The sequence below is a fragment of the Typopeltis vanoorti genome, chromosome 4, assembly GCF_054136105.1.
Source record: "Typopeltis vanoorti isolate ZY-2024b chromosome 4, IOZ_Tvanoo_1.0, whole genome shotgun sequence".
Classification (NCBI taxonomy): Eukaryota; Metazoa; Arthropoda; class Arachnida; order Uropygi; family Thelyphonidae; genus Typopeltis; species Typopeltis vanoorti.
This window is the reverse complement of record NC_143552.1, coordinates 50,848,450-50,874,729: the sequence shown is the minus strand read 5'-3', so window position 1 is coordinate 50,874,729 and position 26,280 is coordinate 50,848,450. Positions and strand designations below refer to the sequence as shown.

The following is a 26,280-nucleotide window of genomic DNA, read 5'->3' as shown; positions in this document are numbered from 1 at the left end:
GTCAACTTACTATATGATGATTACCCTCCAGATATTGCAAAGATTTTTGAATTTGTCATACATTCAGGATATTTCAGCTGGAGAAACAAAATCTACAAACAAGTCGAAGGTACTGCCATGGGTAGCCCTCTGTCTCCACCTTTGGCAAACAAAATAGTTTGCCAAAGGTGGAGACACTTTGTTTTCATCCATTCATCCCCAACCCTCTCTTTGGTTTCGTTATGTCGATGATGTCTTTGCTATTTCGCCACATGCTGAAGAGGAACTTACCACATTTTTACAACAGATAAATAGCCTTCACCCACGCATTCAGTTCACCATGGAAAAAGAAAATTCTGGTAGTTTACCATTCTTGGACATCCTCCTTATACGCACATCCTCTGGTACTTTGTCTACAAGTATCTATCGAAAACCTACCTTTGCTGGCAGATACATTCATCAAAAGTCTGCTCATTACACCTCTCAAAAAATTGACATTATCAAATCTTTAATTAATAAAGCATATAAAGTGTGCTCCTCTCCTTTAAGCTTACAACAAGAACTTTTCACTATAAAAAAGTTAATAGAATCTAATGGTTACATCCCTATTCAAATCCAGCAGATAATTGACTCCTATGTCCCAACACCTCAAGATTCTTCAACAGACCGCAGAGTTCCAATCCCCTTACATTTCAGGCATCTCAGAACCTATTGGCATAATTTTGAAGAAGTATCATCTTATTCCCACATATTTTCCCATCAACAAAATTTCTCACTTTTTGCCATCTACAGAAGACAAACTGGCACCTCTATCATTGGCTGGTGTTTTTACCAGATACCATGTGAATGCAGCTTATCATATTTTGGACAAACAGACCGTTCTAGTGTCAATGCTATGTTGTGCTAGACCTGACTTATGAGGTTTCATGTATTCGATACTAATCATAATATCCAGTTGGATAAAGATTGTCTGCTCCACAGATGCAGGTTTAAATATGAACGTCTTTTTAAAGAAAGTTGCAAAGCCCTTTTGCATCGATCGAATTTGAATCGAAATGACTGTCTCTCTCTCTCTCTCTCCTCCCCCCCAAAAAAAGTTTGGGAGATTCTTATCTTATGCAACCATCAATGAAATAATTATCTTTAAAGAATTATTTGATATTATTTTAATTAATCTTCTGGCACGTGGCAACAATTTAATTGGTGATCCACCGACTGTTCTGTACTTTGTATTCCATTCCTTTAACTGTTTGTTCTACACTGATGATGTACTGTTAATTTCAGTATGAAATATTCCTACTTTTAATTCATTAAAGTTATTACTGTTGGTTTTATACGTGTTAAGTTATTAAATCTTTCACCTCCCATTATATTTAAGTGACTGTCATCTTATATTAGTTTGGCTCAAACCCACAAATGAATGTTAGTAAAGTCATATTCTTTTCTGATACCTTTATTTTCATTATGGGTCTGCTATTGATGACATTTGTTAACTATTAATTTTCCTCAGAACTGTCATATCCACAATCTTCAGTCTTTGATCAACTATTTCATTCTTAGATTTTTTTTATTTCATTCTCAGTTTGAATACTATCTTTTATATTCACATACTACTAGCTTAGCATTTGGTCGATTTTTTTCTTGTTCCATATAAATTTATTCAACTGGGCGTTTCAGAGTACCCCAACCTTATTTTTGTTACCGCTTTCCATGGTTAATTTCTCATTTTCACTAATTATGCATAAATATCCGAAATGTGTAACCTTTTTAGTGATGATTGTGATGTGATATTTTTATTTTCTTTGGAAAGAACAGCAAGAAATTCTAGGATACAACAACTATTTATGAAGGCTTTTCAGTTGAAGATGAATTAACTAGTTTCATATGGAAATGATAGGGCTTTTACTCATGGAAACTCATGTTTTACATCCTGTAAGTTAAGAAAACTAGCCAGAAGAAAGCTTTTTATTGCCGATTTCTTCTCAAATTTGTTACTGAAATTGTTTAATCTGGTTAAGGACCCTTGAAGGTTTGGAGTAGATTTATTGAAGAAGATAACATCTGCATAAAGATTCGTGTGTAGAGGCTTAAGTGCTGTGAGGACATCATGTTGGAGCCCCCACTCAAACCTTCTATCTAGCTAAAATATGTGGATAATGTGTTCTCTATTTGGCCTCATGACCCAGACATGTTAGACTCCTTCCTCAGTCATCTCAATAGCCTACATCCAAGAATCCAGTTTACTATGGAAAAGGAAAAGAACAATTGTTTACCCTTCCTAGACACCTTAGTTACATGCCTGCCTAATGATACACTTGCCTTCACTGTATACAGAAAGCCCACACACACACACAGGCAGATACATTCACAAACTCTCCCACCACCACCACCTCTCTCAACAATATGGCATTATTAAAACTCTTACCAAGAGAGCCCACAATCTTTGTTTCAGTGGAACTGTCCTCACTACTGAGCTTAACTACATACACAGCACTTTCCTCTCCAATGGCTACAGCGATCACAGTATCAAAAAAATAATCAGTTCCTCCCCATTCTCCATCCTTCTCGTCAACAAGATTTTAAAAATGCCATCACCATACCCTACATCTGTGGCACATCTGAAAAAATAGCCAAGATTCTAAAAAAAGTACAACCTACACACAGCATATAAGCCCCACTGCAAACTTGCTACCCTTATCCGTTCTACGAAAGATCAGCTCCCTCCTTTGTCTCTGCCTGGAGTTTACAAGTATCTTGTTCCTGTAAGCTGGCATACTTTGGACAGACAGGCAGATCAGCATCCATCTGCCTGGAGGAACACAAGTCTTACATTTGTAAACACAACTATGGTCATTCAGGCTTGGCTGACCATGTCTTTGACACCACCCACAGGGTATCATGGAAGAAAACCACCATGCTCCACCACATCGAATTCAAGAAATAGACACTATTCTTAGAAGCAGCTGCTCTCAGAAATCAACCAAATCTTAATAAATATGGTTGCATTAAGCTTCCGATGATTTGGGAAACACTCTTCACCAGAGGTTCCACCTTACATTCCAGGCCACCTACAACCTCCCGTAGAGGGTGCCCCACCTAGATAGGACTTTAGTGTCACCTACGTGGTTGGGCTTAGTATTGTATGATATTTGTGTTCATGTTACATTAGTTGTTTTTGTAATCCCCGAAGATGTCCTAGTTACTAGGATGAAATATAGGAAGTATTAAATTCTGTTTTAATCCTTTCTGAGTGTTGTGAAAAATCCATTAAGCCTCCAACATGATCTGCATAAAGAACTCTACTTAAATCCCTGCTTGAACTTTATAATCTATATGATCCATATAGATTATAAATAATAGTGGAGGTAGTGTACACTCTTCCTTATACCTGATGTAACATCGTCTTCCTGTATCAATTCTGCATGCTAACTTTAACTTTTTAGGTTCAGTTTACTATCTGTTGGGTTCAGTATGAGTGAGCTTTCTTTCTCTTAGTAATTTATCACATACTTTTCAAATTAACAAAGATCAACAAACATTAAGTATCAATAGTTATTATATTCTTATGGTTTTTGGATTGTTTTGCATAAAATCAGTGGCTCATCTTGGTAATTCTTATTTGGCCTAAATTTAGCTTTTCTTCATACTTTTCCCTTCACAAACTTTTTCTTAGATAAAACAGTGTAATTTTTTTCTGGAATATTCAATACAAAAATTCTTCAGTAGTTCCCACATTGCATTTTATTTCCTTGTGTGTGGGTGGGTGTGTAGAAAAATTGGTGTGATATGATCCCTGTTCTGCTTTAAATCACCTTAGATTTTTCCTTATCATCAGTCTTTCTCAATTATGCAAATTAGCCACTGTGACACTTTTATGCTGCCATATTTCAGCATTTTACATCATATATGAACTACTCTACTTGCCTTCACTATTTTAGCTGAAGGCAGTCAGAGGTGCATGATTGTCTCTTGCGAGAACATAACAATGCTTATTAAAGACCTGAAGTGACATTTGGTCTGTAGAGTAAGGAAACCAGATTATCTGAGTCTTAGTTTACTCACAGTAGTTAGTGTGTATAGATTTGTAGTGTTTGATGGGTGAGATTCATATTTAAAAAAAAAAAAAATAGCGATTTCTGTTGTGATACTCTTTCCTTCATTTTTAAACTTTCTTAGTAGCTTTCAGAACATTTGCTAGCTTCAAGATTTTTATCTTCTATATTCTATGTGTACCTACTTTTACACATAGCTTTGCTTTCCAACATTTTTTCTGTATTTCCTAACAGCACATACTGACCTACTAGATAAGAACTGTTATATGCTTTTGTTAATTAATGAACTTCCTTTGTCCACCATAGATTTCTTATTTTCCTTCTTTGTAGTCACCTTTACCACATTTTTCAGACTTGAGTAAATGAATTTGTTCTCAGCATTTTATCACTCATTGTCTAAAGTTTGGTTTTTATTTTCAAATTTATTCACTTTCAGTAAGGTCTTGTAATTTTTTCAATTAAGTTTTTTTTCAAAAAGTTTTCAATAAGTCATTAAGACTTTTTTTTTTTAATTCAAATTTTCATGTTAGAACAGAGCATGCAATGATGAATGATCTCTACCCTGAACAGGGATCTAGCTGGTATTAACTTTATTTCTTTTCTTCAGAATTTCTTGAAACGCTTTGTGTGTGTGTGTGTGTGTGTGTGTGTGTGTGTGTGTGTGTGTGTGTGTGTGTGTGTGTGTGTGTGTGATGTCTTTGCTTTAGAACAAGGACCATAATCATCAAATTCCTGACACGTACCCTCAAGGGGATGTACAGGATATTTTAAGATAGGTACTACATGAAGAACTTACATCATTACTAACTTCCTATCAACAATTTTTTCCCAAATCAATCTGTTCAAGACTTCAACATTATCAGATCTTATATTTCTGTCTTCTAAGGCACTTTTTACTGTATCAATCCAACTATATCTTAGTCTTCCTCTGGGTCTTTTTCCTGGCAGAGAACGCTTGTTTTGCTAATCTTTCTTCTCCCATTCTGTTTAAATGACCACACCACCTGAGATTAGCTCTGCTAACACATTCATTGATGCTGACAATGCTAAGCTCTTTCCTAATATTCTCGTTTTAAATATGATATTGCCATTGATACCATCTGTTCATGTCCCTAATCTTTCTCAGGACTCTCATATCTGTGGCCTCTAGTCTTTGATCAAGTATTTTATTTCTAACCAAGTTTTCATATCCATTGGTTTGAACGCTGTCTTATATACAGCTAATTAGTGTTTTGACTAATTTCTCTCTTAATCCATATAAATTTATTAATTTCTCTTGTAATGTCAGCTACTCCCTTCCTTCCACTTTTGCTGTACTTGAACTTAAACACAGGCACAGATAAGTCTCATCACACAATTGCCCCTTCTCTCTTTCCCATCAGTTTACTTGAATTTGAGAAAAACAGATTTCTTTCTGAAATTGAACAAAAGAGAGATTTTTCAAATTCTTAAGTGATAACTACAGAAGTTTAATTATTATTTAATACAAATGTAAACTTCAAAAAAACAGTGAATGATGTGTTTACCAAAGGGTTGTTTGAGCTATCCATAACATGGCTATTTTATAATATATTGTGTAACATTTCTGTAGCCAGAATAATTACTTTTGTCAAAGAAATTGTGTAAGAAACTTAGTGGGTATTAAAATATGAACAGCATGTGAAAAAATATAATTGCTTTGCCTTGTGCTTTGTGCAGTTCAATGCTGTGGCTTGCACTTTGTGTAGTAGTAGCAGCGCAATGCAAGTTGTGTTGGTTTAATGAAATGAGAAGCCATACTTTGTTTTCATGAAAAGGGATCAAGGCTCACATAGTCCAGAGCTTCTTTAACAGCAATATACAGTAGCTGAGTTCTAGTTAATTTCATTGACTTCTTGATAGCATATCAGGATTATACTGTTTTATCTCTCTTGTTAAGTGCAGTAATGTACCTCACGCTCATTCTACCTAACCAAGACAAACTGGTAGGTACATGAACAACATTCTTCATGTATATCATTTCACTCTTTCTGGATTTGCCATAATCTAAACTTTTTTTCTTTTTCAACTTAGTTTCCTGTGGGATTGTAACAAATTACCCAATAAGTAGCATACAGAAAGATGACAGTGAAAATAGGAGCAACATAGCACCGGTTCATCAGAAGATGTATGAAAGCAATCAAAGAAAAAACTCAGCTTACCGCAGGTGGCTTGCATCAACTCCATGCTCATCCCACACGGATCACGCAATAAATGTGAATCACCATATCCAAATCCAACTTCATAAAGGCCAATAGCAGAAAACTCGTCTCTTGCTTAAACAGAAGGCATGTCATCTGATGACTTTTGGTCACTCACAAAAGCCATCAGATGCAACTTTTGCTCACCTATGCTCACACCTCTCTCTCTCTCTCTCTCATCCAGTGGACACTGTTGTTACAGTACCCAAAGAAAAAGCTGACCTCCTAACATCACTGTTTCCTCTAACTTCTACATAGACAACAAAGGCAAATCACTCCCTTCATACTAGCAACCAAGCACTGCATGCTTCCTGTTGTCTTTCTGCAGAAATGATGCAAGAAGAATATTAGATAACCTGAATACTACAAAGTCGTCTGATCCCAATGGTATCTCTCCTGTTTACTTAAATGTTGTGCTTTCCAGAGCTAACAGCTGTCCTCTATCATCTCTTCAATCTTTTGTACTCAGCTGGTGCCTATCCCTCATGGAAACTAATGTGTATCCAACCCATTTCAAAAAAGGGAGACAAAGCTTGCCATCTAACTACCAATCAATTGCTATCACCTAAATCCTCTTCAAAATAATGGAGAACGTTATCAATGGTCAACTTCTTCACTACCTAGAAGCTCATCAATTCAGTGACCACTGGTATGGATTCTGTCAGTCTAGATCCACGGCTGACATCTTAGCCTACATCACCCACCACTAGATATATGCCATGGAAAAGTTCAGAGAAACATGTACATCACCCTTGACATTTCCAGAGCTTTTGATTATATTTGCCCTCAAGGCCTGCTTTGCAAACTGCTTTCCTTCAGTCTACCTGCCACTCTGTGTAACTGGACAGCCAGCTTTCTCTCTGATCATTCACTATATGTAATGGTGGATAGTGCTCTCTCTTTGAGCTTTGCCACCAATGCAGGAGTACTTCAGGACTCCTTTCTCTTTTACATAAATGACCTACTCTCAATCGCTACAAATCTTATTCATAGCTTTGCCGATGATATCACTCTTCACTCATCCTGCTCTTTTGACAACCCATGTAGTTCCCAGACATCCCTACATCAAGTCCATCTGCAACCAGTGCCTTAATTATGGATCTCCATACCATCCTTAAGTGGGACAAGGATAACCTAGTCAACTTTAATGTCACCAAAATGAAGTTCTGCCTTTTCTCTTGCAAAAGGGCACAAACACGCATATATATATGTCTATAGCTTTCTCAGCTTCTAAAAAACTAGGCATTCTTGTCATTCTCAAGAAGCTATTTTGCACCCACCCAGCTACTAACCCCATATAAATACCCGATCTGTCCATCCTTAGAATAATTTCCACACATTTGAAGTGGTGCACCTAAAACTTCCTTAAAAATTCTTGATGCTCTTTAAAGAAGAGTAGCTCAACTTGTAGATGATCCTCCCTCACAGAATCCCTTCAACCTCTATCTCACAGATACAGTGTTTCAGCTATGTATCTCTTCTACAGGTACATCATTCCTCCACTTGCTGTTAGGCCTGTTAAAACAAGGGCAGCAGCTGCTGCTCAAATCCCCTTTCGGTATGACTGCAAACTCATCAAATCTTTCTTCTCATTTTCCTCTTTTATTCCACGTACCTCTGTCCTCTGGAACAGCCTTCCCCATGATGCGTTTCCCAACATACAGCTTTTTTAGAAAAATATCAATAGATTTCTTCTTTTTCAATCCTTATCTGCACTTCCAATATGGCACTGATGATATTGCTATAGGTTCTAGATCTCTCATGTGAATAAATTTAAAAAAAAATTAAAATAATGACATTATTACCAATTTTTTTGGAGATGTGATGCACAGATGTTTGATGAATGTATCTACCAGTAAAGGTACATTTCTGATAAGCACTGATTGGCAAAGTACTGGCGGCTGTATGAGTAAAAAGGATGTCCAAAAATGGTATATCAGCATTTTCTTTTTCCATGGTGAATTGAATGCATAGAATATTTGTACTTTTTTTTTATTAAGGTTTATTACTGTGCTTATCATGTAATTTTTGTTTTATAGTTATGACACAGGTACCTTTAAAGATTTGTGCTATTTGTATCCATCTTTGTATATTACATGTTAACCATCTGAGACAGCATATAATTGAAAATACTAGGGGTGTGAGAGTGCTTGACCTGGTAATAGCATCTGAGAATTTGACTGTAATGAATATGACCATGTTGCCACCAATTGGTGAGAGTGATCATAAGGTCTTGACCTGGGAAGTGGCTAAAGTTGTGGAATTTTCAATTAAGACGGTATATGTGAAATTACCGTGCTGGCAAGTATGACAAGCTTAGGAGATTGCTTGGATCAGTGCCATGGCATGTACAACTGCAAGGGCTGGATGTCGATAGAGCATGGGAAGTGGTCAAGGAGCATTTACAGAGGTTATGGCTGATTGTATACCTAGGGTCCGAATAGTAAAACAATTAGGGGTTAAATTGATGAATAATACCATTAAGCTTGAGCTGCAAAAAAAGAAACAACTGTGGAGGGAATTTAAAGAAAGAGGTGACCTTCAGGCACATGAACGGTATAATGTGCAGACCAGAAGGGTAACGAGTGTGATAAAAAAAGCAAAAGCAGATTATGAAAGGAAACTAGCTATGCAAGCTAAAGAGAATCCCAAACAGTTCTTTCAATATGCTGCAAACAAGAAAAAAACTGTACACGGCAAAATGATTTTAAGGAATGACGATAGTAAGGAGGTCACTGAATCAGTCGATATAGTGGAATTACTGAGCGAGCACTTTGCAAAAGTATATCATCCAGGTGGTGGCATTGAAAAAATGAAGGAACCATTAGTTTATACGGGAATTGTGATGAATGAAGTGGAGGTGAATAGTCTATTATAGAACCTAAATGTGAATACATCTGTGGGATTGGATGGTATACCGGCACAGGTCTTGCATGAAGTGGCTAAAGAATTATCAGTGCCCTTGACCATGTTTAATTTGAGTCTCAGGGTCTGGTTTAGTCCCGAAGCTGTGGAAAGAGGGGAAAATAGTTTCACTGCATAAAGCAGGATCCAAGACTACGGTTGCAAATTACCGACCGATCAGCATATGAGGAGTCGTTGTCAAGGTCTTGGAAAAAGTAGTCAAGGGAAAAATACAGGAATGGATTGATGAAAATGAGATACTGTACGGGGGGGGGGGGGGGCAGCATGGCTTTGTGAAGGGTAGATAATGACTCAGTAACTTGCTCAATTTTTATAACACAGTGACAGATGAACTGGATAAGGGTAATGGGTTTACAGTGATACTGCTGGACTAAGGCATTTGACAGGATATTAACATTTGACAGTGATACTAAGGCATTTGACAGGATATCATATGGAATTCTAATCCGGGTTGGTTAGATGGATAGGTGGGTGGTTGATGGAGAGGAATATGAGTGGTAAATAAGTGGAATAAGCTGTCAGAGTCTGTTGTGGGTGCTATGACGGTGAGTGAGTTCAAGGCAAGGTATGATAGATACTGTGAGAATGTCATATAGTTGTGTGGACATGATGTTTAAGGACTCCCTGGAGTCCTTAATAATAATAATAATAATAATGTTATTTTAATTGTTTTGGATGGATCCAGTTAGTGTTTTGTCATATTAAGAATTTATTATATATATATATATATATATATATATATATATTACTTTCACACACACGAGAGACTGCAAGGCCTATTCCTCTTGACATAAAGACTTAAATATCACCTGTTGATATTCCTCTTGCAGAGCTGGAGGTTGCTCTTGGGGAAATATTTCACGGGAAAGTCTGTTCTCTTTCATCCATCTACCTCAGTTCTCTAAAACTGAGGTAGAGTGATGAAAGAAAACTGGAGGTGGTTAGTTTAATGCATCAGAAGTTCAAGTTCAACTGTAAAAGGATGTTGGGTAGCTGTTGCTCATGTTGCTGTAGGTTTAGAATTGGGAGCATAATGAATGCTAGTTATGCTAAACATTACCCATGGGAAATATCTGTAAAGGAGACATAGTACAGAAACTAAATGTCTGTGAGACAGTGGTTGAAGAGAGTCTGTGAGAGCAAAGTTGTTATTCAACCAAACTGAACTCTTCTGAATAGCATCAAGAATTTTTAGATAGTTATTATTTTTATGTCTATTTTGCCTATTTTTGTTTAGGACTACCCCTGTTTTTATAATGGCATTGGCTTTTTACTCAATTATTAGGGCATTACTGATGTTTTAAAGACACATATGTGAAGAATATATAGGAAGAATAATTTGAATATACCTTTGTAGGATGTTACTGGTTGTCTTCCTATTTGGTGGCATCCAGCGTATGGTGATATACATTTATCTGCTGATGAAGTAAACTGAAAGGAAGGGAGGTGTTGGAAATGGGGGATATAGAGATGTGGGAGAATTATTGGTAAGGCAAGAGGTATGTGAATTTTAAAAAAACCAGGGTTTTTTAAGGATGGGCAGAGAATTCTTTGGGAAGGAGGTGAAAGACAGAAATTTTTGGGGAAGGAGAAGGATGTGATGGCATAAGATCAGGGGTGAGAGTAATGGGATGTGAGTAATTTCGACAGTGCGTTGTCTTCAGGGCTTGTGGGGGAAGTGGAGGCTATGTCATGCCAGCTTGGTGTTTTTTTGTCTTTGGAGTATCTGTGTTGTTTTCTATTGGTCGGAGTCATTACCTAATTTTTGTGTTTTGGAGCTTCCAACTCTCACAGATTGTAAGGGGCAGTGGACGTTTATTGAGTGTTTGTTGCATTTCATGGCTATTGTTTCCAATATTCTAAGCATTGTTTCATTTTCCTGTATGTCTATTATTATGGCTTTGTCAATTTGTTGGGTTACTTCTGTTCAAGGTTGGACTGCTGTTTCTGTTTTTCCTATATTTTGTATTTTGTTTGTATTTTGGTAGTTGCATTTTTTGTTGTTAAACTGTTCTGGAATGGGTATGTTACAGAAGTGTTCTTGTAGTCTTGCCCATAAAGATCAGATTGTAGAACCTGTGTAGGTGACATCACAGTCTTGTTGGGAAGGAAATTTGTAAACTACATTGTGGTGTTCTTTGTGTGTGTGTGAAAATTTGTAGGTTTTAGAAGTGTTGCCAAAATTTGTAGGCTTTGTATGTGTTCTGGATGTATGACAGTTTGATGATTTTTTGTGTTGGGAAGTTTGTTTGGGTTGTTGGATTGTTTTGACAGGTTTTTGGTGTGTTGTTGTTTAATTTATTAGCTGTGTTGGGTAATTTTGGTTTTTAAAAATCTGTGTTAATTTCTTTATTTCTGTGTTGAGATAACTGTGTAGTCAAAAACTTGTAAGCATTTATAAATTGTTTTGTTCTAATTAATGTTGTAAGGTTTTAGGAAATTTATGGATTTTTCATGTTGTTTCTATAGTGAATTTTAGCCTGTTGCTGAAGTCGTTAAGGGAATGCTTGTAAAGTGATGATGCATGTTGATTCTCCAGCGCATAGAATATCGTCTACGTATTGGCTGTAAAAGGTAATTCGGGAGGGGGGGGGGATGAGCAGGTGTGATTCTATATGTGATAGAAATAATCCAGCTAATTATCTGCTAATATTTTGGCCCATAGGGAATCTGAAAGTTTGGATATAAATATTATTGTTAAATTTAAAGAAGTTTGCTGATATTACTAGTTTGATTAGGTTTATGATATCGCTGGGTGTTAGTTTTGTTTGTAAACCTAAGGTGTAGTCTTCTGTGAGTAACCTGTGTGTGTGTGTGTATGGTGTCTAACGTTCTGGGGACATCTACGTTGGTGTATAGCGAAGTTGTGTCCAGTGAAGTGAGGACATCTTCGAGGGCTAGTGTTAGTTTTTTATTTTTCCAGCATCACCTTTAACGGCCAATACATGAACAATATTCTATGCATTAGAGAACCAACATGCATCACCAAAGTGTCCTTTAATGACTTCAGCAACAGACTAAAATTCACTATAGAAACAGAACATGAAAAATCCATAAATTTCCTAAACCTGATATTAATTAGAACAAACAATAAAATAGCCACAAAAATATTCCACAAACCCACACATATTGGAAACTTTCTCCACTTTAACTCATACCATCCTTATTCTATTAAAAAAATTAGTCATCCTAGCACAATATATAAATGCTTACAAGTTTTCCACACCCTTGAGAGAAGCATACCCCACAAATTGAAAAAATTGACAAAGCCATAATAATAGATATATAGGAAAACGAAACAGTGCTTAGAATATCAATAATGATATCCATAAAATGTGATAAAACCTCAGTAAGCATCCACCACCCCTACATAATCTCCGAGAGTTGGACGCTCCAAAACATAAAAATTAGGTCATGACTCCAACCATAGAAAACAACACAGATACACCAAAGACAAAAACACCAAGCCTGCATGACATAGCCTCCACTTCCCCCACAAGCCCCAAAGACTACACACTGTCGAAACTGCTCATACCCCCCATTACTCCCACCCCCTGATCTTATCCCTCATATCCTTCTTCTTCCCTAAAAATTTCTGTCTTTCACCTCCCTCCCAAAGAATTCTCTGCCCATCCTTAAAAAACCTGAGTTTTTTAAAATTTACATACCTCTTGTCTCACCGATAATTCTCCCACATCTCTATATCCCACATTTCCAACCCCTCCCTTCATTTCAATTTACTTCAACAGCAGATAAATGTATATCGTCATACGCTGGATGCCAGTGCATAGAAAGACAAACAGCAACATCCTACAAAGATATGTCCGAATTATTCTTCATATATCTGTCTTTAAAACATCAGTAATGCCCTAATAATTGAGCAAAAAGCCAGTGACATTATAAAAATACGGTACTCTTAAAACAAAATAGGCAAAATTGCCATAAAAATAATATGTACTTAGAGGAGTAACATGGGAATTTTTCCAGAAATACCTATTTTTAGATAGTTTTTAGGTTCACCATCTCAAATCTGAGCATAGTGTTCCAGAGTTGGATGGATTTGTAAATAATAAGTAACTGGAGAGGTGAAAAGTAATGTTTGGAGCTAAAGAGGATGCCAGGTTTTCTGGAAGCTAAGGAAATTCATATTGGTGGTCACTGTTGACAGTTCTCCATGTGTCGAAGAAACTCACTATTGATGACTTTCTCCATTACTTTAGATAACATGGAAGTGACAGCAATAGGTGAATAGTTTGAAATGAGGCACTTATCACTTTTTTTCTTTTATTTTGTGTGGAATTGATTTTATATGAGCTTGCTTACATGCTATAGGATAGATGCTAAGCTGAGTATAATATAGCTTCTAGATAATAAGAAACATGTGTTAGTTCATGGAAACCCATGTTGTGAGCCTCAGTGTAATTGTTTTTGTCAGATTCATGTTCTGGTTGATACCTGGAACTCTGCATTTAACATGTCAACCAACAAAGAGCAATTTTTACATATTACCCTTCGTAGCATCCCTACAGTCACATTTGATGAGTGTGATAAGTCGTCCACTGCAGGTAGCACTTGCACTGATCAACAATCATTGATACCACACTATGGTATCACTGATTGTTGACCCTGGATGGCCCAATTTGTCATCAATTTGTTGAACAGATAAGCCTGCAACATAGCATCCTCACAATCACAATGCTTCTTTCAAACCCCATCAGTTCCCTTCTCACAGCCATTTCACCTGGACACAGTTGCAATGACTTGGGAGCATCATATTCTTCTAGTTCATACTGGCTACAAACATGTGACTGGGTACATGGCACAATGCACCTTACACATGGGAGTTTCCATTGACCTTTTTTCCAAGCAGTGTACATGATGTGCCAATATATATATATATATATATATATATATATATATATATATATATATATATATATATATATATATATTGCCAAATGTGTAAAAATATGCCTACCTGAGTCAGGAGGACATGTTACAAGGTTGATCAAGCTACCTTCCCTAAAATGTGCTACTAGATATGAAACATAAACCTGTTAACATAAAATTCTACCATGCATGTATATCATCCCTGTAGATCTTGTTATATCTTAATATAAAAGTTATTATTTAGTTATAAATTATTGGATTATGTTATTAATTTTTTTTTTTATTTTATTACTGTAAATTTTATTGGTAAGGATGAACTGAAGGAGCTAAAGCAAAAGGTGACAACAAAGATAGATGTTGGAAATGCGTAAGTATCCTGAATTTTTTTTCTTCCTTATTTGAATTATTTCAGATGACACCTTCTATTTTGATAGTGTAATTTGAAAATCTTATGAAATTCAGCTAGCCTGGTTGGCTGAGTGATTAGCATAGCTGCTCTCCAACCAAAAAGGCTGCAGGTTCAAATCCTGACATGGATGTTTGTGATTGTCTGTGAAAACACTAGTGGTGGTCAGTAGATGGAATTGGTGTAGATGATGATGGTAGTTGCAGTTCATTGTAGTTGGTGGATTGAGTGGTAGAGACAGAGCTGAATTAGGTGCCCTTCTTCGATGAGTCTTTGAACTCCCTGGAAGTGTCATGTAATAATAATAAATAAATGGGAGCTTGCCAATATGTAGTATGATCACTATAGAAAACCCTTAAGGACTAACAAAAAGTATGTTATTGAATAAGGTTTACAATAGTGAATTTTCAGGAAGGAAAAAAAAAGTATTCTTTGTACCTGATTTAGTGCCTGAGAATAAATACCTCAGAAGTCTGACCACTCATCCAGTGGAGGATCATTAGTCATCTTCTTAAGCTTTTGGTGGACTTCTCAGAAATGATTTGGAGTTCACAACATGATTGTTATGTGACTTGGCATTTACACATCTTAAAAAGCCTTGGTCATCTTTTTTAATATTTAGTACTGTTTCTATTCAACTTGGCAATAAAGGCAGTCAATGCTGATCTTTGATATTGAATCATATTTATTTATAGAAGTTTACAATCTTGTATAATTCAAATTGGGAATCATCCTGAAAATTTCTGTTAATGTATGAAATCACCATACATTAATAAATTACATTAATAATATTAATTAAATAAAACAGTAATTTACTTTTTACTCTGTCATTACCATCATCAAATTCTTGATATATGTGTGCCCTCAATAGGTGTATAGGACACTCTGCTAGTATTATATGATTACAGTAAATTCTTGATTTAATGGACTAATAGAGACTAATAGAGGCTGTTAAATCGCGAATTTTTTAAAATAAAAATATCTGTAACATTATACTGCAATTTTATCAAGATTAGCACTGTAATAACAAAAAAATTGTTTTACACACTTTTAGATAAATTAATTTGAAGTTAATGTTCGATTTGAGGTGCTTGGTTTAGGTAATCCTGCTTTGAAAAAACTATCAAGTTTTTTTTTTAACTTTTGAATTCTAATGTTTTTTATAATTAACTCCCTAAAATTATGAAAATGTGTGTAATAAAACTGCTGCAGAAAGTCACTCCACTTGACAAAAGAACCAATTACAATGCTATTGGTGTGATCACGTCCCAATCATTCACCGAACATGTTTTATGAGTGGTGACTCATTTATGTCGGCTAAATTACTACAGTGTTTTTCCAACATACAATGGCCTATTCGCCAAAATTTGTTAAAAAAAAGCAGAAAATAAATAAAAAAAATAACCTGTTAATTTAATTATAAGCAAATCTTGGTTAAAAGCATTTTAAAATTAGCAGGGTTAATTTTCACGTTACATACGGACCAGAAATTTCGTCCGTTAAATCGAGGGTTTACTGTATACTTGCTACAGTCAATAATATTCTTCCACATTAATATGTTTTGATCAGGTCTCTAATAATGCTATGGTGTTCACATCTGACGTTTTGTTCTTCTAAGGTCTTGTCATGTTTTCTCACTTAAACAAATCATATAACTCAGTTGCCCACTAGCTAAATACCTTACCCTTTACCAAGGCATGTTTTACTACCAGAGGTGAGATTTCAGATGCAGCCTCTAAATGCAAAATTGTGGAGTAGTTGGCAAAACCTTAATATTTTTCAGAGGAAAGTGAAGTCTGAGAAATTACAATAGGATAGGATGGAGTATTTTTCAGCACAATAATTTTTCATTATTGTGGTGATGCAGTGTCTAATTTTATGTTCATTTGCATGTTGAGATATACAGCATGATAAACTTATTATGCATATTATTATTTTGAAAATAAGCAAATTATGTGAAAGAACGTTTTTTTAATTAAAAGGATTTTTACTATACCATATTCTGAACTGTATCCTAATATTTATGAACTAAGATAAAAAATATATATATTTATTTACTAATAAAATTCTCTCACTGTCCAAGGAGAACCATGTGGCCCACTGTGGGCTGCAGATTGCATGTTAAGAAACACTGTTCTAAGGCACCACCAACTGTATCAATTCACCTGTATCTTGGTCATATCTGGGTCGTTTTATTCACATCAGTCCACCACGGAGTCAGAAGACTCAGCTCGAAGTTCATACAAACAGATCATTGAACTCTAAACTGGTTCATAATTTGTGCGCTCACCACATTTTCAGGCTTATACATCTCATTTATATTCCCCCTCTCCTCTTCCTCCTCCTCCTCCTCCTATTCACAAGTCTCTGCAAGTTGTGTTCCCTTCGATTGTCTTCATATCTCACATGCCATTGACCTACAACCAACTTAGTGAACATTCTGTGAACCCTCTCTAATTCCATTCATCAATCACTCTCCATGCAAAGAACCTGCTCCTCGCTCCTTTTTTTACACCCTCCTTATAGAGATTTCTTTGGGATTGCCTCTTGTTCTGCCCTTGTCTCCCCCTCTACTCTGAAAAATCTTCTCCACATTAATCTAGTAACAACTCATCACCAACTTATACATCTCAATTATATTCCCCTCTCCTCCTCCTCCTATTCACAAGGGTCTGCAAATTTTGTTCCCTTAGATTGTCCTCATATCCCACATGTCATTGACCTACAACCAACTTAGTGAACATTCTGTGAACCCTCTCTAATATATTGTCATCCCCTTGAAAAACCAGGTGAACAAATCTGTGCATAGTAGTTCAGCTTGATCAAGGCTGTATAAAAAGCAATCATAACATCTTTGCTTCTACATGTCAAGGCCCTCCTCTTCATTGCCATAATCCATTGTAATGTTCATACATTTTTAACAGTGTGACCCATAAACTTCAAGCCTCTCTCCACCATCACGTCTAGATCTCTCATTTCCCTCTACTTCCTTCATAATTTCTCCATTAATTGTATACTCTGCATTCCATCCTTGTCTATTGAGATCTTGCAAAGCCACAGAATCTGCTTCCTCCTCATTGTTTTTCCTAACTTTGCATCATTAGCAAACAACTGCATATCACCAGTTAAGCCTGTTTTAATATCATTAACATACAAGTTAAACAATAATGGACCGTGTGGCACTCTGCTATTGATTTTCCTCTTTTCAGATACCACTCCCCTCCCCCATAGATGACTTGATGATACCAGTCTGTTAGCCATCACTTATCTGACTTACTAATTCTTATCCAACCCCATTTATTTCAATTTAGTTACCGCCTTACCATGTGGCAATCTATCAAAGGTCTTTGAAAAATCCAAGTATACCATTACATATGCATCTCTCTCTTAATAAATGAATTCATCACCTTGTTGTAGTACATAAGTAGATTACTAAAACATGATCTCCCTATACTAAACCCATGCTGACCATCATAGAGTATACTGCTATTATCAACTAAATTCCAAATCTAAGTCCTTGCCAACCTGTCTAACAACTTAACAATTCTTGCCATCCTGACATCAAACATTTATATTTTTCTAACCTTCCTCCCATTATGTTTAAGTGATTGTACCAACTTAATTAGCTCTGCTCACTAATCCTGTCAAGTTTCTGTTTAATATCTTTATTTTTAATACAATTTCATCCTTAATGGCTTCATTTCATTCCTTAATTTTTCTCAGAACTGATATATATGGTCTTTGATTGAGTTGTTTATTTCTAACCTAAATCTCAGATCAGTGAGTTAAAAATTTGTTTGATACTACAGTATTAGTTTATGACCCTTTAAAAAGTTTGTAGATCTCTATCATTTCATCCTTCTTTCTCCTGTGTGCTAGCATCTGCAGTCCATAAATTGTCAATCTCTCAGATATATCCCATGTGTCACTATAGTCCTATTTAATTTGTGTTGAATTCTTTTTTTTCTTCTAATGATTTATTTAGATTTTTAACATCTCCTGCTTTCTTCATCCCTCTCATTAAATAAAAAAAAAAGCCCTGATGGTACTTTCAAAATATATAGGGGGTTTGGAAAACTAGTAGGTTTTGATTATTTCTAAGGTACTGTTCAACGACTAGTTAAAAAAGCTCCCTGCTACTCATAAGTGTTCAATTTTAACTTAACAGACCTGAGAGTTTTGTTAGAAATAAAGCAATTTAAAGGAGATGTGGTCACTTAAATGGAATGGGAGGACCAAGAAAAACAGGCATGATGCCAAGATAGCAGGGAAAAGATTCAGAGGAAGACAGAGATCTAGGTGGATTGATGCAGTTAAAAATACCTTAGATGGCTGAAACATCAGGTCTGACAATATTGGAATTCTGAAACTTATCAGTACAGTAGCGAACAAATTATTATTATGTGACACCTCCAGGGAGTCCAAAGACTCATCGAGGGAGAGTTTGCCAACAGCATTGAACGATTGATTCCCTTCCACCTACTAACTGCACTCAAACTTACTTAACTTTTTTCATGAGCCATTAGTAGCAGAGGCTCTACCAATCGACCAACCTTTGCTGGCAAAAATAACAGCCTCTGGTGAGGATTAATCCAAATGCTCACATTAAAAAAATAATAATAATAAAAAAAAATAAAAAAAAAAAACTTTTGCAAGATATTAAAATTTTTCCAGTTGACACAAGTGATTCTGGACCATCATGTGTGAAACAACCCCAGAACAACTTTTAATCTGGGTGCTTAGGAGCTTGTTTATTTATATTCGCTCTCCATATTCAAGAAATGGCTCTCATCTGAGAATACGACCTTTTTCTTCCACTTCTCAACAGTCCAGTCTTCCCGTCTTTGTACAGTTTTGCCCACTGGAGTTTCGCCCTCTTTTTCTGCCTATCCTTGGGCAACAGTTTTTTTTTTTTTTTTTTTGTCTGTATGCCCTCCCTGCTTCCAACGATCTTTGATGGACTGTCATGTCAGAAACATTATCCCACTAGCTGCCAAGTCTCTGTTTGTCTCCAGCAGCCAATCTTGGATTCATTTAGCTTTTCCTAACTAATAAAGAATCTTGAATAAGTGTAGTTTTCCTTTTTTTTTTTTTTTTTCTCCTGTCAGGAGAAAAGGTACCTCTCTAAACCTCTTTAAAAAATCGCATTAACAGTAACCAAACCAACACCACATTCATTGGCAATTTATCTTTGAGTCATGGATATATTCTGAGAAAGAGTACATTTTTTTGAATGCTTTCTTACAGATGTCTTTTCTGAATTATACAGTGTAGCCACTGTAAAACTTTTATACTCTTATATTAGAGCGTCTTTGGTTGAATATTATCTACTCTAGCTTCCATTCTACATTGTATCTCCATTTTATAGCTACACAAAATGAATATGTGTAGCTATAAAATGAATGACAACTTGTTTACACTATTAAAATGCATAAAACATGCAGCTCAACCAAAACAGTGACCGAAACCAAAACCAAAAAATTTGGCAAAAATTCAGCCGGATTAATTTGTTCACTATTGTAGTTTGGAGGGAAATTGCATATAACAAAGTTAATAATAAACTACACTAAATCAGGTAGTAGAAAGTGGTTTCATTGATTGCAAATTTAATTAAATTTGCCAACAACTTATATTCTTGTTTTAATCTTTATTCAAGTGTAAGCAAACAAAGTTAGCACGTGAAGAACATCCCGACTAGGCTTCCTGTATATAGAGGTGGCTAATGACTTCATATTAATTGCCCTTGTATCCCAAACTGCAAAACACACATCCTTTCAGGCATGTATAATGCTATGCATTATACATGTCAGTGTACATTTATGCTCCCATTGTTGAGACTTTAATAATGGTCAAAATAATTTTAAAAAAAAACAGTCTGGTTAATGGCCCTTCCAATAATGCATCTTTGAAACAGATTTTTCATCTCGCAAAGTTGACAAATTGGCTGAGCATGGCGTTAATCTCCCTACTGTCCAAGCTGGATGAAATAGTCAGACCACCTTATCATTTTTAATGAATCAAAACATCATTGGCATGTTTATCCTGCAATTACCCTCCTCTGCCATTAATCTCTTAATAGCAGTTATGGAGCCATTAGTGGATTAACTATGAGAGAGCAATCTTTGTGTCACTTGACTTAAAATATACTGTGTTACCTGGAATTTCTTTTAATGTCTCCTTAGATATTTGAATTTTTTGTTGTACAATATATTTATTGTGTCTCTTCCAAAAAATAAAAACAAATTTCACATATGTGAAAATGAATAATCAATCCTGAAATGAACTTGCAATGAATTTATTTAGTAGTCATAAATTTGTCTTTTATTCTTCAAAAAAATGAAAATAGAGCCAATACATGTGATTTCATTTTATTGACATTATTGCAGAAATTATTTTTGCACAATTTTCAGATGATTGCATTAAAAATCATTATATTAAATATTTATATGTATTTTTTTTTTAAATAACGTTTATTGAAATAAATGAACTGCTCACTTGCCAAATCGATTAACTCCATAAAACTAAAAGTGGAGAAAAGTGATAAAATAATATACATTGTTTTTTAAAATTCCTTTTAAAATATAAATTCAAATAAACATTGTAGAATGTATTATTGCAGATGTAGCTTTTATCTAACGACATATAAAATGTATAAGATAGAATATCCTTGGAGTAATCGTTATTATTATTACAATTTTTGCGTGACTGAGGGAGTTAATTGATTTGACAAGTGAAAAAAAAGTAATAACATCAAATTCAGTCTTCAAATTATTTTTTTATTACAGAAAAACTTCATTATAAATTTACATTTTTTATTAAAGATTTTTTGCAAAAATGAATAATAACTTCTGTTACTGTTACAATTATTCTTATTATTAGTTTGTTTAAATTGATTCATCAGCAACATAAATGATGTCTTCTTCGTCAGCTGTATTTGAGGTCCCGTCATGTCGATTTATTCTTAAGTTTTTATAATAATCATGTTTAATAGGAGGAATGAATTTCAATAGGTCCATCATATCTTTCCTCTTTTCCCTTGTCACAGTTCTACCTGTAGGATATAACAAAGGCTGATCTACATTTTTCAGACCTAGTGGTCTACCTGCTACAGATTTTCTTATATGTTAACCTTTTGACATATAAATTATTTTTAAAGTTGGCTCTAAATTCATTTGAAATTGATGCGAACTTCGTAATGTCTGCGATATGTCAAAATCAATTTTGGTGCAATAAACTAAAGACGTGTAACAGACGTCTTTGTATGTTAATGGGTTAATGGCATGAAATTCTGAATCTTCGTTAAAGTCATATTTGAATTGTATGACGTGGGGTTTCAACCTTTCTAATTTTATCCAGTGCATTTTAAGCCAATTTACTGGTAACCCTGTAACTGTTACTTTTCTGTTAATGATAGAATTTTCTAAAGGATTTGTTGAGAAAAAATCCTGATGAGTCATTTGAACCACATTAAATGGTGCTTTCTTTTTACTGGTTTTGATTATATTGTGCCAATCATCTGGTGAAAAAATGTTTTGAATTTTTTTCGCATGTGACTCAATAATGGCAAAATTTGAATCATTAGGCAAATAACTATGTCCACTTACCAAAAATTTCATTTCAATTGACTCAGCTCTTATTTCTGTACTTTGAACCAATTTCAATAAACTTAAGACAGTTTTGATATTTCTATTTTGTCTGGTACACGAATCTGAATAGGTTATTATTTTTTCATAATTTTTAGCATAAGTCTTTATATACTTTATTAGGCATGATGAAATTTCCTGAGACCCACGAGACCCTTCAGTTTTTGACCAAACGAACATGTGCTTATGTTTTTATTAAAATTGTGACAACCGAAATTATAAACATATAAATTTCGCTTATAATAAACTACCGATGTAGTAAGTTTAGGAAAGGCTAAAGCTTTTTCTGAGTCGAAAGAAAATACAAAAATTTCTTCGGATGCTACCATTCCATCTGCAGCCATTTGAGCAGGACTACGAGCCTGTTCAGCCTCTTGTGAGCATCCTTTTCAAGTTTTGCCATCTGAATTTCCTCACTACAGGAAGACTGAATTTTTAATTTGCAAAGAATCACAAGTTTGGCATGTATCTTTAGACGGTTGCTAGAAATGTAAATTAAATTTAGTGGAGAATACCTTGTAGTAATATTTTTCTTTCACCAGTACTATATCTTCATCTTCACATTACGCGATGTACAGTTCATTCGTTTTCTTAATATTTAGGCCTGGATTTAAATATTTTCGTCTTGGATTGTGAGCTCTTGTGTAGTGACTAGTGTAGACGAGAAATGAGTCTATATGTTTTATAACGTGTGTCATCGATTTTATTGCCTGGAACATGGCGACTGCGACAATCAATCAAAGATGAAACTTGTTCTTTACAACAACAGTCGTATAGTCGTCCGTCATTTATCTGATCATCATCATCATCAAATTCCTGCCATGTACCCGCAAGGGGTGTACAGGATATGATAGTACTACTTGAAAAAAATTACATCATTACTAACTTCCTATTTACAATTTTCCTCCAAACCAGTCTGTTACTTGTCAAGACTCCAACATTATCAGATCTTATGTTTCTATCGTCTCAGGCACTTTGTACCGTATCAATCTGCCTATATCTTGGTCTTCCTCTGGGTCGTTTTGTTGCCAACCTGGCAGAGAACACTTGTTTTTGCTAATCTTTCTTCGCCCATTCTATTTAAGTGACCATACCATCTGAGATTAGCTCCGCTAACGCATTCCTCGATGTTGACAATGTAAAGTTCTTTCCTAATATCCTCGTTTTTAATATGATATTGCCATTGATGGCATCTGTTCACGCCTATAATCTTTCTCAGGACTCTCATATCTGTGGTCTCTAGTCTTTGGTCAAGTGTTTTACTTCTGACCCAGCTCTCAGATCTATAAGTTAAAACTGGTTTGAACACTGTCTTGTATACAGCTAATTTAGTGTACTGACTAATTTCTCTCTTATTCCATATGAATTTATTCAATTGACTTCCCACCATACCAGCTTTGCTGTCCAGCTTTACTGTTTCTGTTGTCTATTTCTATATTTAATTTACCATCTTCACTAAAAATCGTGCCTAAGTAGCTGAAATGTTTTACTTGTTCCACAGGTTCTCCATTCACAACACAGTTGACATTTTCAATGATTCTGCCTATTTTCATTGTCTTTGTCTTTTTATTGCTGACCTTCATACCATATCTATTACAACAGCTATTCAATTTAGTCAGAGAATCTTGCAGACTTGTAGCGGATTTATTTAGAAGTATAACATCATTCGCATAAAGCAAAGAGCTGACATAAACATCTCCAATTTTGATATCATGTTTAATACCACTTTCCTTCATAATGTGATCCATATAGATAATGAATAACAGAGGGGATAATGTACATCCTTGTCTCACACCAGATTTAACATTAAATCATCTTCCTGTACTTCCTTCAATTCTAACTGCTGACTTACAACTCAAATAAAGACTAAGTACTGCTTGATATAATGCCCCATTGACACCATATAACTGTAGCGTATTGAATAGCTTCTCTCTTGGCACCTTGTCATATGCCTTTTCCAAATTGACAAAACTTAAATACAGATCTTTGTTTTGTTCCCATGCTTTCTCGACTATCTGTCGTAAATTGAAAATCTGATCCTGACAGCCTCTATTTGGCCTGAATCCAGCTTGTTCTTTACCAAGCTTTTCTTCCACAGTTCTTCTAAACCGTTTCTCAAGTATACTTGCATAGATCTTGCCAGGAACACCCAGTAGGGAAATACCTCTGTAATTCTCACATTCAGTTTTATTTCCCTTTTTATATATGGGTACTATGAGAGCTCTACTCCAATCATCAGGAATTCGTCCCTCTGTCCATGCTTTCTGAACTATGCAGTGCAGCCACTGTAAGACTTATACCACCATACTTCAGCATTTCTGGTCGAATATCATTTGCATCTGCTGCCTTTCCACATTTTAAGCCTTTGGCTTTTCTACTTCAAGTATGGATATGTATTCATGACTGTATGCCTGTGGTGTGTTTTTTTTACCACTGTGCTATCACTGCTTGTTTCATTTAGCAATTTCTCGAAGTAATTATTCCATACTTCAAGGATATCTTTTTCTCCCGTTTTCATGTCATCTTTTTCATCTCTAACTCCTTTTACAGCACTCTTTCCTCCATTTCTAAGCTTCTTCAACAACCTCCAGAATATCTTCCCACCTTCTTGATATTTATTTTCTATGTTCTTGCCAAAGTCCTCCCATGACTTTTGTTTAGCTAGTTTTACACCGTGTTTAGCTTTCTTACATTTGTCTCTGTATTCTCTAAGAGCCAAGTTAACTTATTTCACAGGAACTTTTAATATGCTTTCTTCTTTTCCTTCACTGCCTTTTTAACTTGCTGTGTCCACCATGGAGTTCTGATTTTTCTATCCTTGCAGAGAATCTCACCACATGCCTCTCTGGCTGAATCAATCAGGGTTTTCTTCAATGCTTGCCACTGAATCTCCAAGGTTCTTGTTCTCAAACTCTTTCATTTTTTCTTCAATAATCTTTGTGCATTTTAGTCTACAGTTCACATCTGAGAGCTACTCAACTTTTATTCGGTTTAAAACTTTCTTACATGTTATTCTTTTCAATATGAAATTGAATTTTATCCAGCTCAAGACTAAATAGTGATCGCTTCCAATTTCAAATCCTCTGTACACTCTGGTGTCCTGCACAAGGGAGAAAACATCACTATCAACAATAACATCGTCAGTGACACTTTTCTTATTTCTTGCCTCCTCTCTCCATGTGAATTTGTGCACATTTTTATGTTGGAACATGGTGTTAGTAATAACCAGTCCATGTCCTGAGCAGAAATCCAACAAATATTTGCCATTATTATTAGCTTTGTTCTTTTCTCCGAATTTTCCCAATATATTTTTGTATGTCTGACAATCATTTCCTACTCTGCTATTTAGATCCTCAATAAGGACCAACGTTTCCTTTTTCATTGTGTCAGTTGCTTTTTCTAAAGCCTCAAAAAATTCCTCCACTTCTACCTTAGTAGAACCTTCTGTGGGACCATAGGCACAAATAAGTCTCATTGTCCAGTTCCCCATTCTCATATTTGCCCACATTACTCTACTTGAGACTGACTGCTATTCAAGAAGATTAGCCTCGTATTTTGCGTTGAATACTATGGCTACTCCTTCTTTTCCTTGATTGTCATTGCCTGAATATAACATTTTGTATTTATTGCTCAGAAAGATCTCACCAGTTTTTGTCTTTTTTGTTTTAGTCATCCATATTATGTCGATCTGGTACTTATCTAATTCCTCAGCTAGCTCCATTTCTTTGCCATTCAGGCTTCTTATGTTGATAGTACCGATCTTTAACTCTGGTGATGTTGAGTTGGGGGATGTTTTCAGATTTGTACCAGTAGCTGACTTTTCGCTGTTCACCCTTGGTTTCCTGGCGAAAATAACGGGGGAGCCTTGTTTAACCAGGGGACGTCCCAGCCGGCATGAAATTTTGTCATGTCGTACCATCATTTTTTATTTTGGTTTAACCAATAAGAATACAATTTGGTCGGCTAAATCCCAAATTGCCAGCCCATCCTCGTACGGTCAGTATCCAAGTAGATACCCAACAGGGTGCACCATGAGAAGGTGAGGATTGGACATTAGGTCAGAAGCCCTGGTCGGTTCTCCACATTCCTTTAAAGGCTATGTGGAGGTCTCTCTTTTATACAGCTTTGGCCCTTAAGCACTCCCTTTATCTGATAAGTATCCTTAA

At 35.5% G+C, this 26,280-nt stretch overlaps 1 protein-coding gene across 2 annotated transcripts in view; it reads left to right on the top strand.

The window, feature by feature from the left end:
• The window catches only part of mbc (dedicator of cytokinesis protein myoblast city), a 643,249-nt gene that overhangs the window by 91,285 nt on the left and 525,684 nt on the right, over positions 1 to 26,280 (top strand). For both annotated transcript variants that reach the window (XM_090391142.1, XM_090391141.1), the window contains exon 6: positions 14,377 to 14,432. In XM_090391142.1, the coding sequence (XP_090247268.1) occupies positions 14,377 to 14,432 (56 nt within the window). The remainder of the gene's footprint in view (positions 1 to 14,376; positions 14,433 to 26,280) is intronic.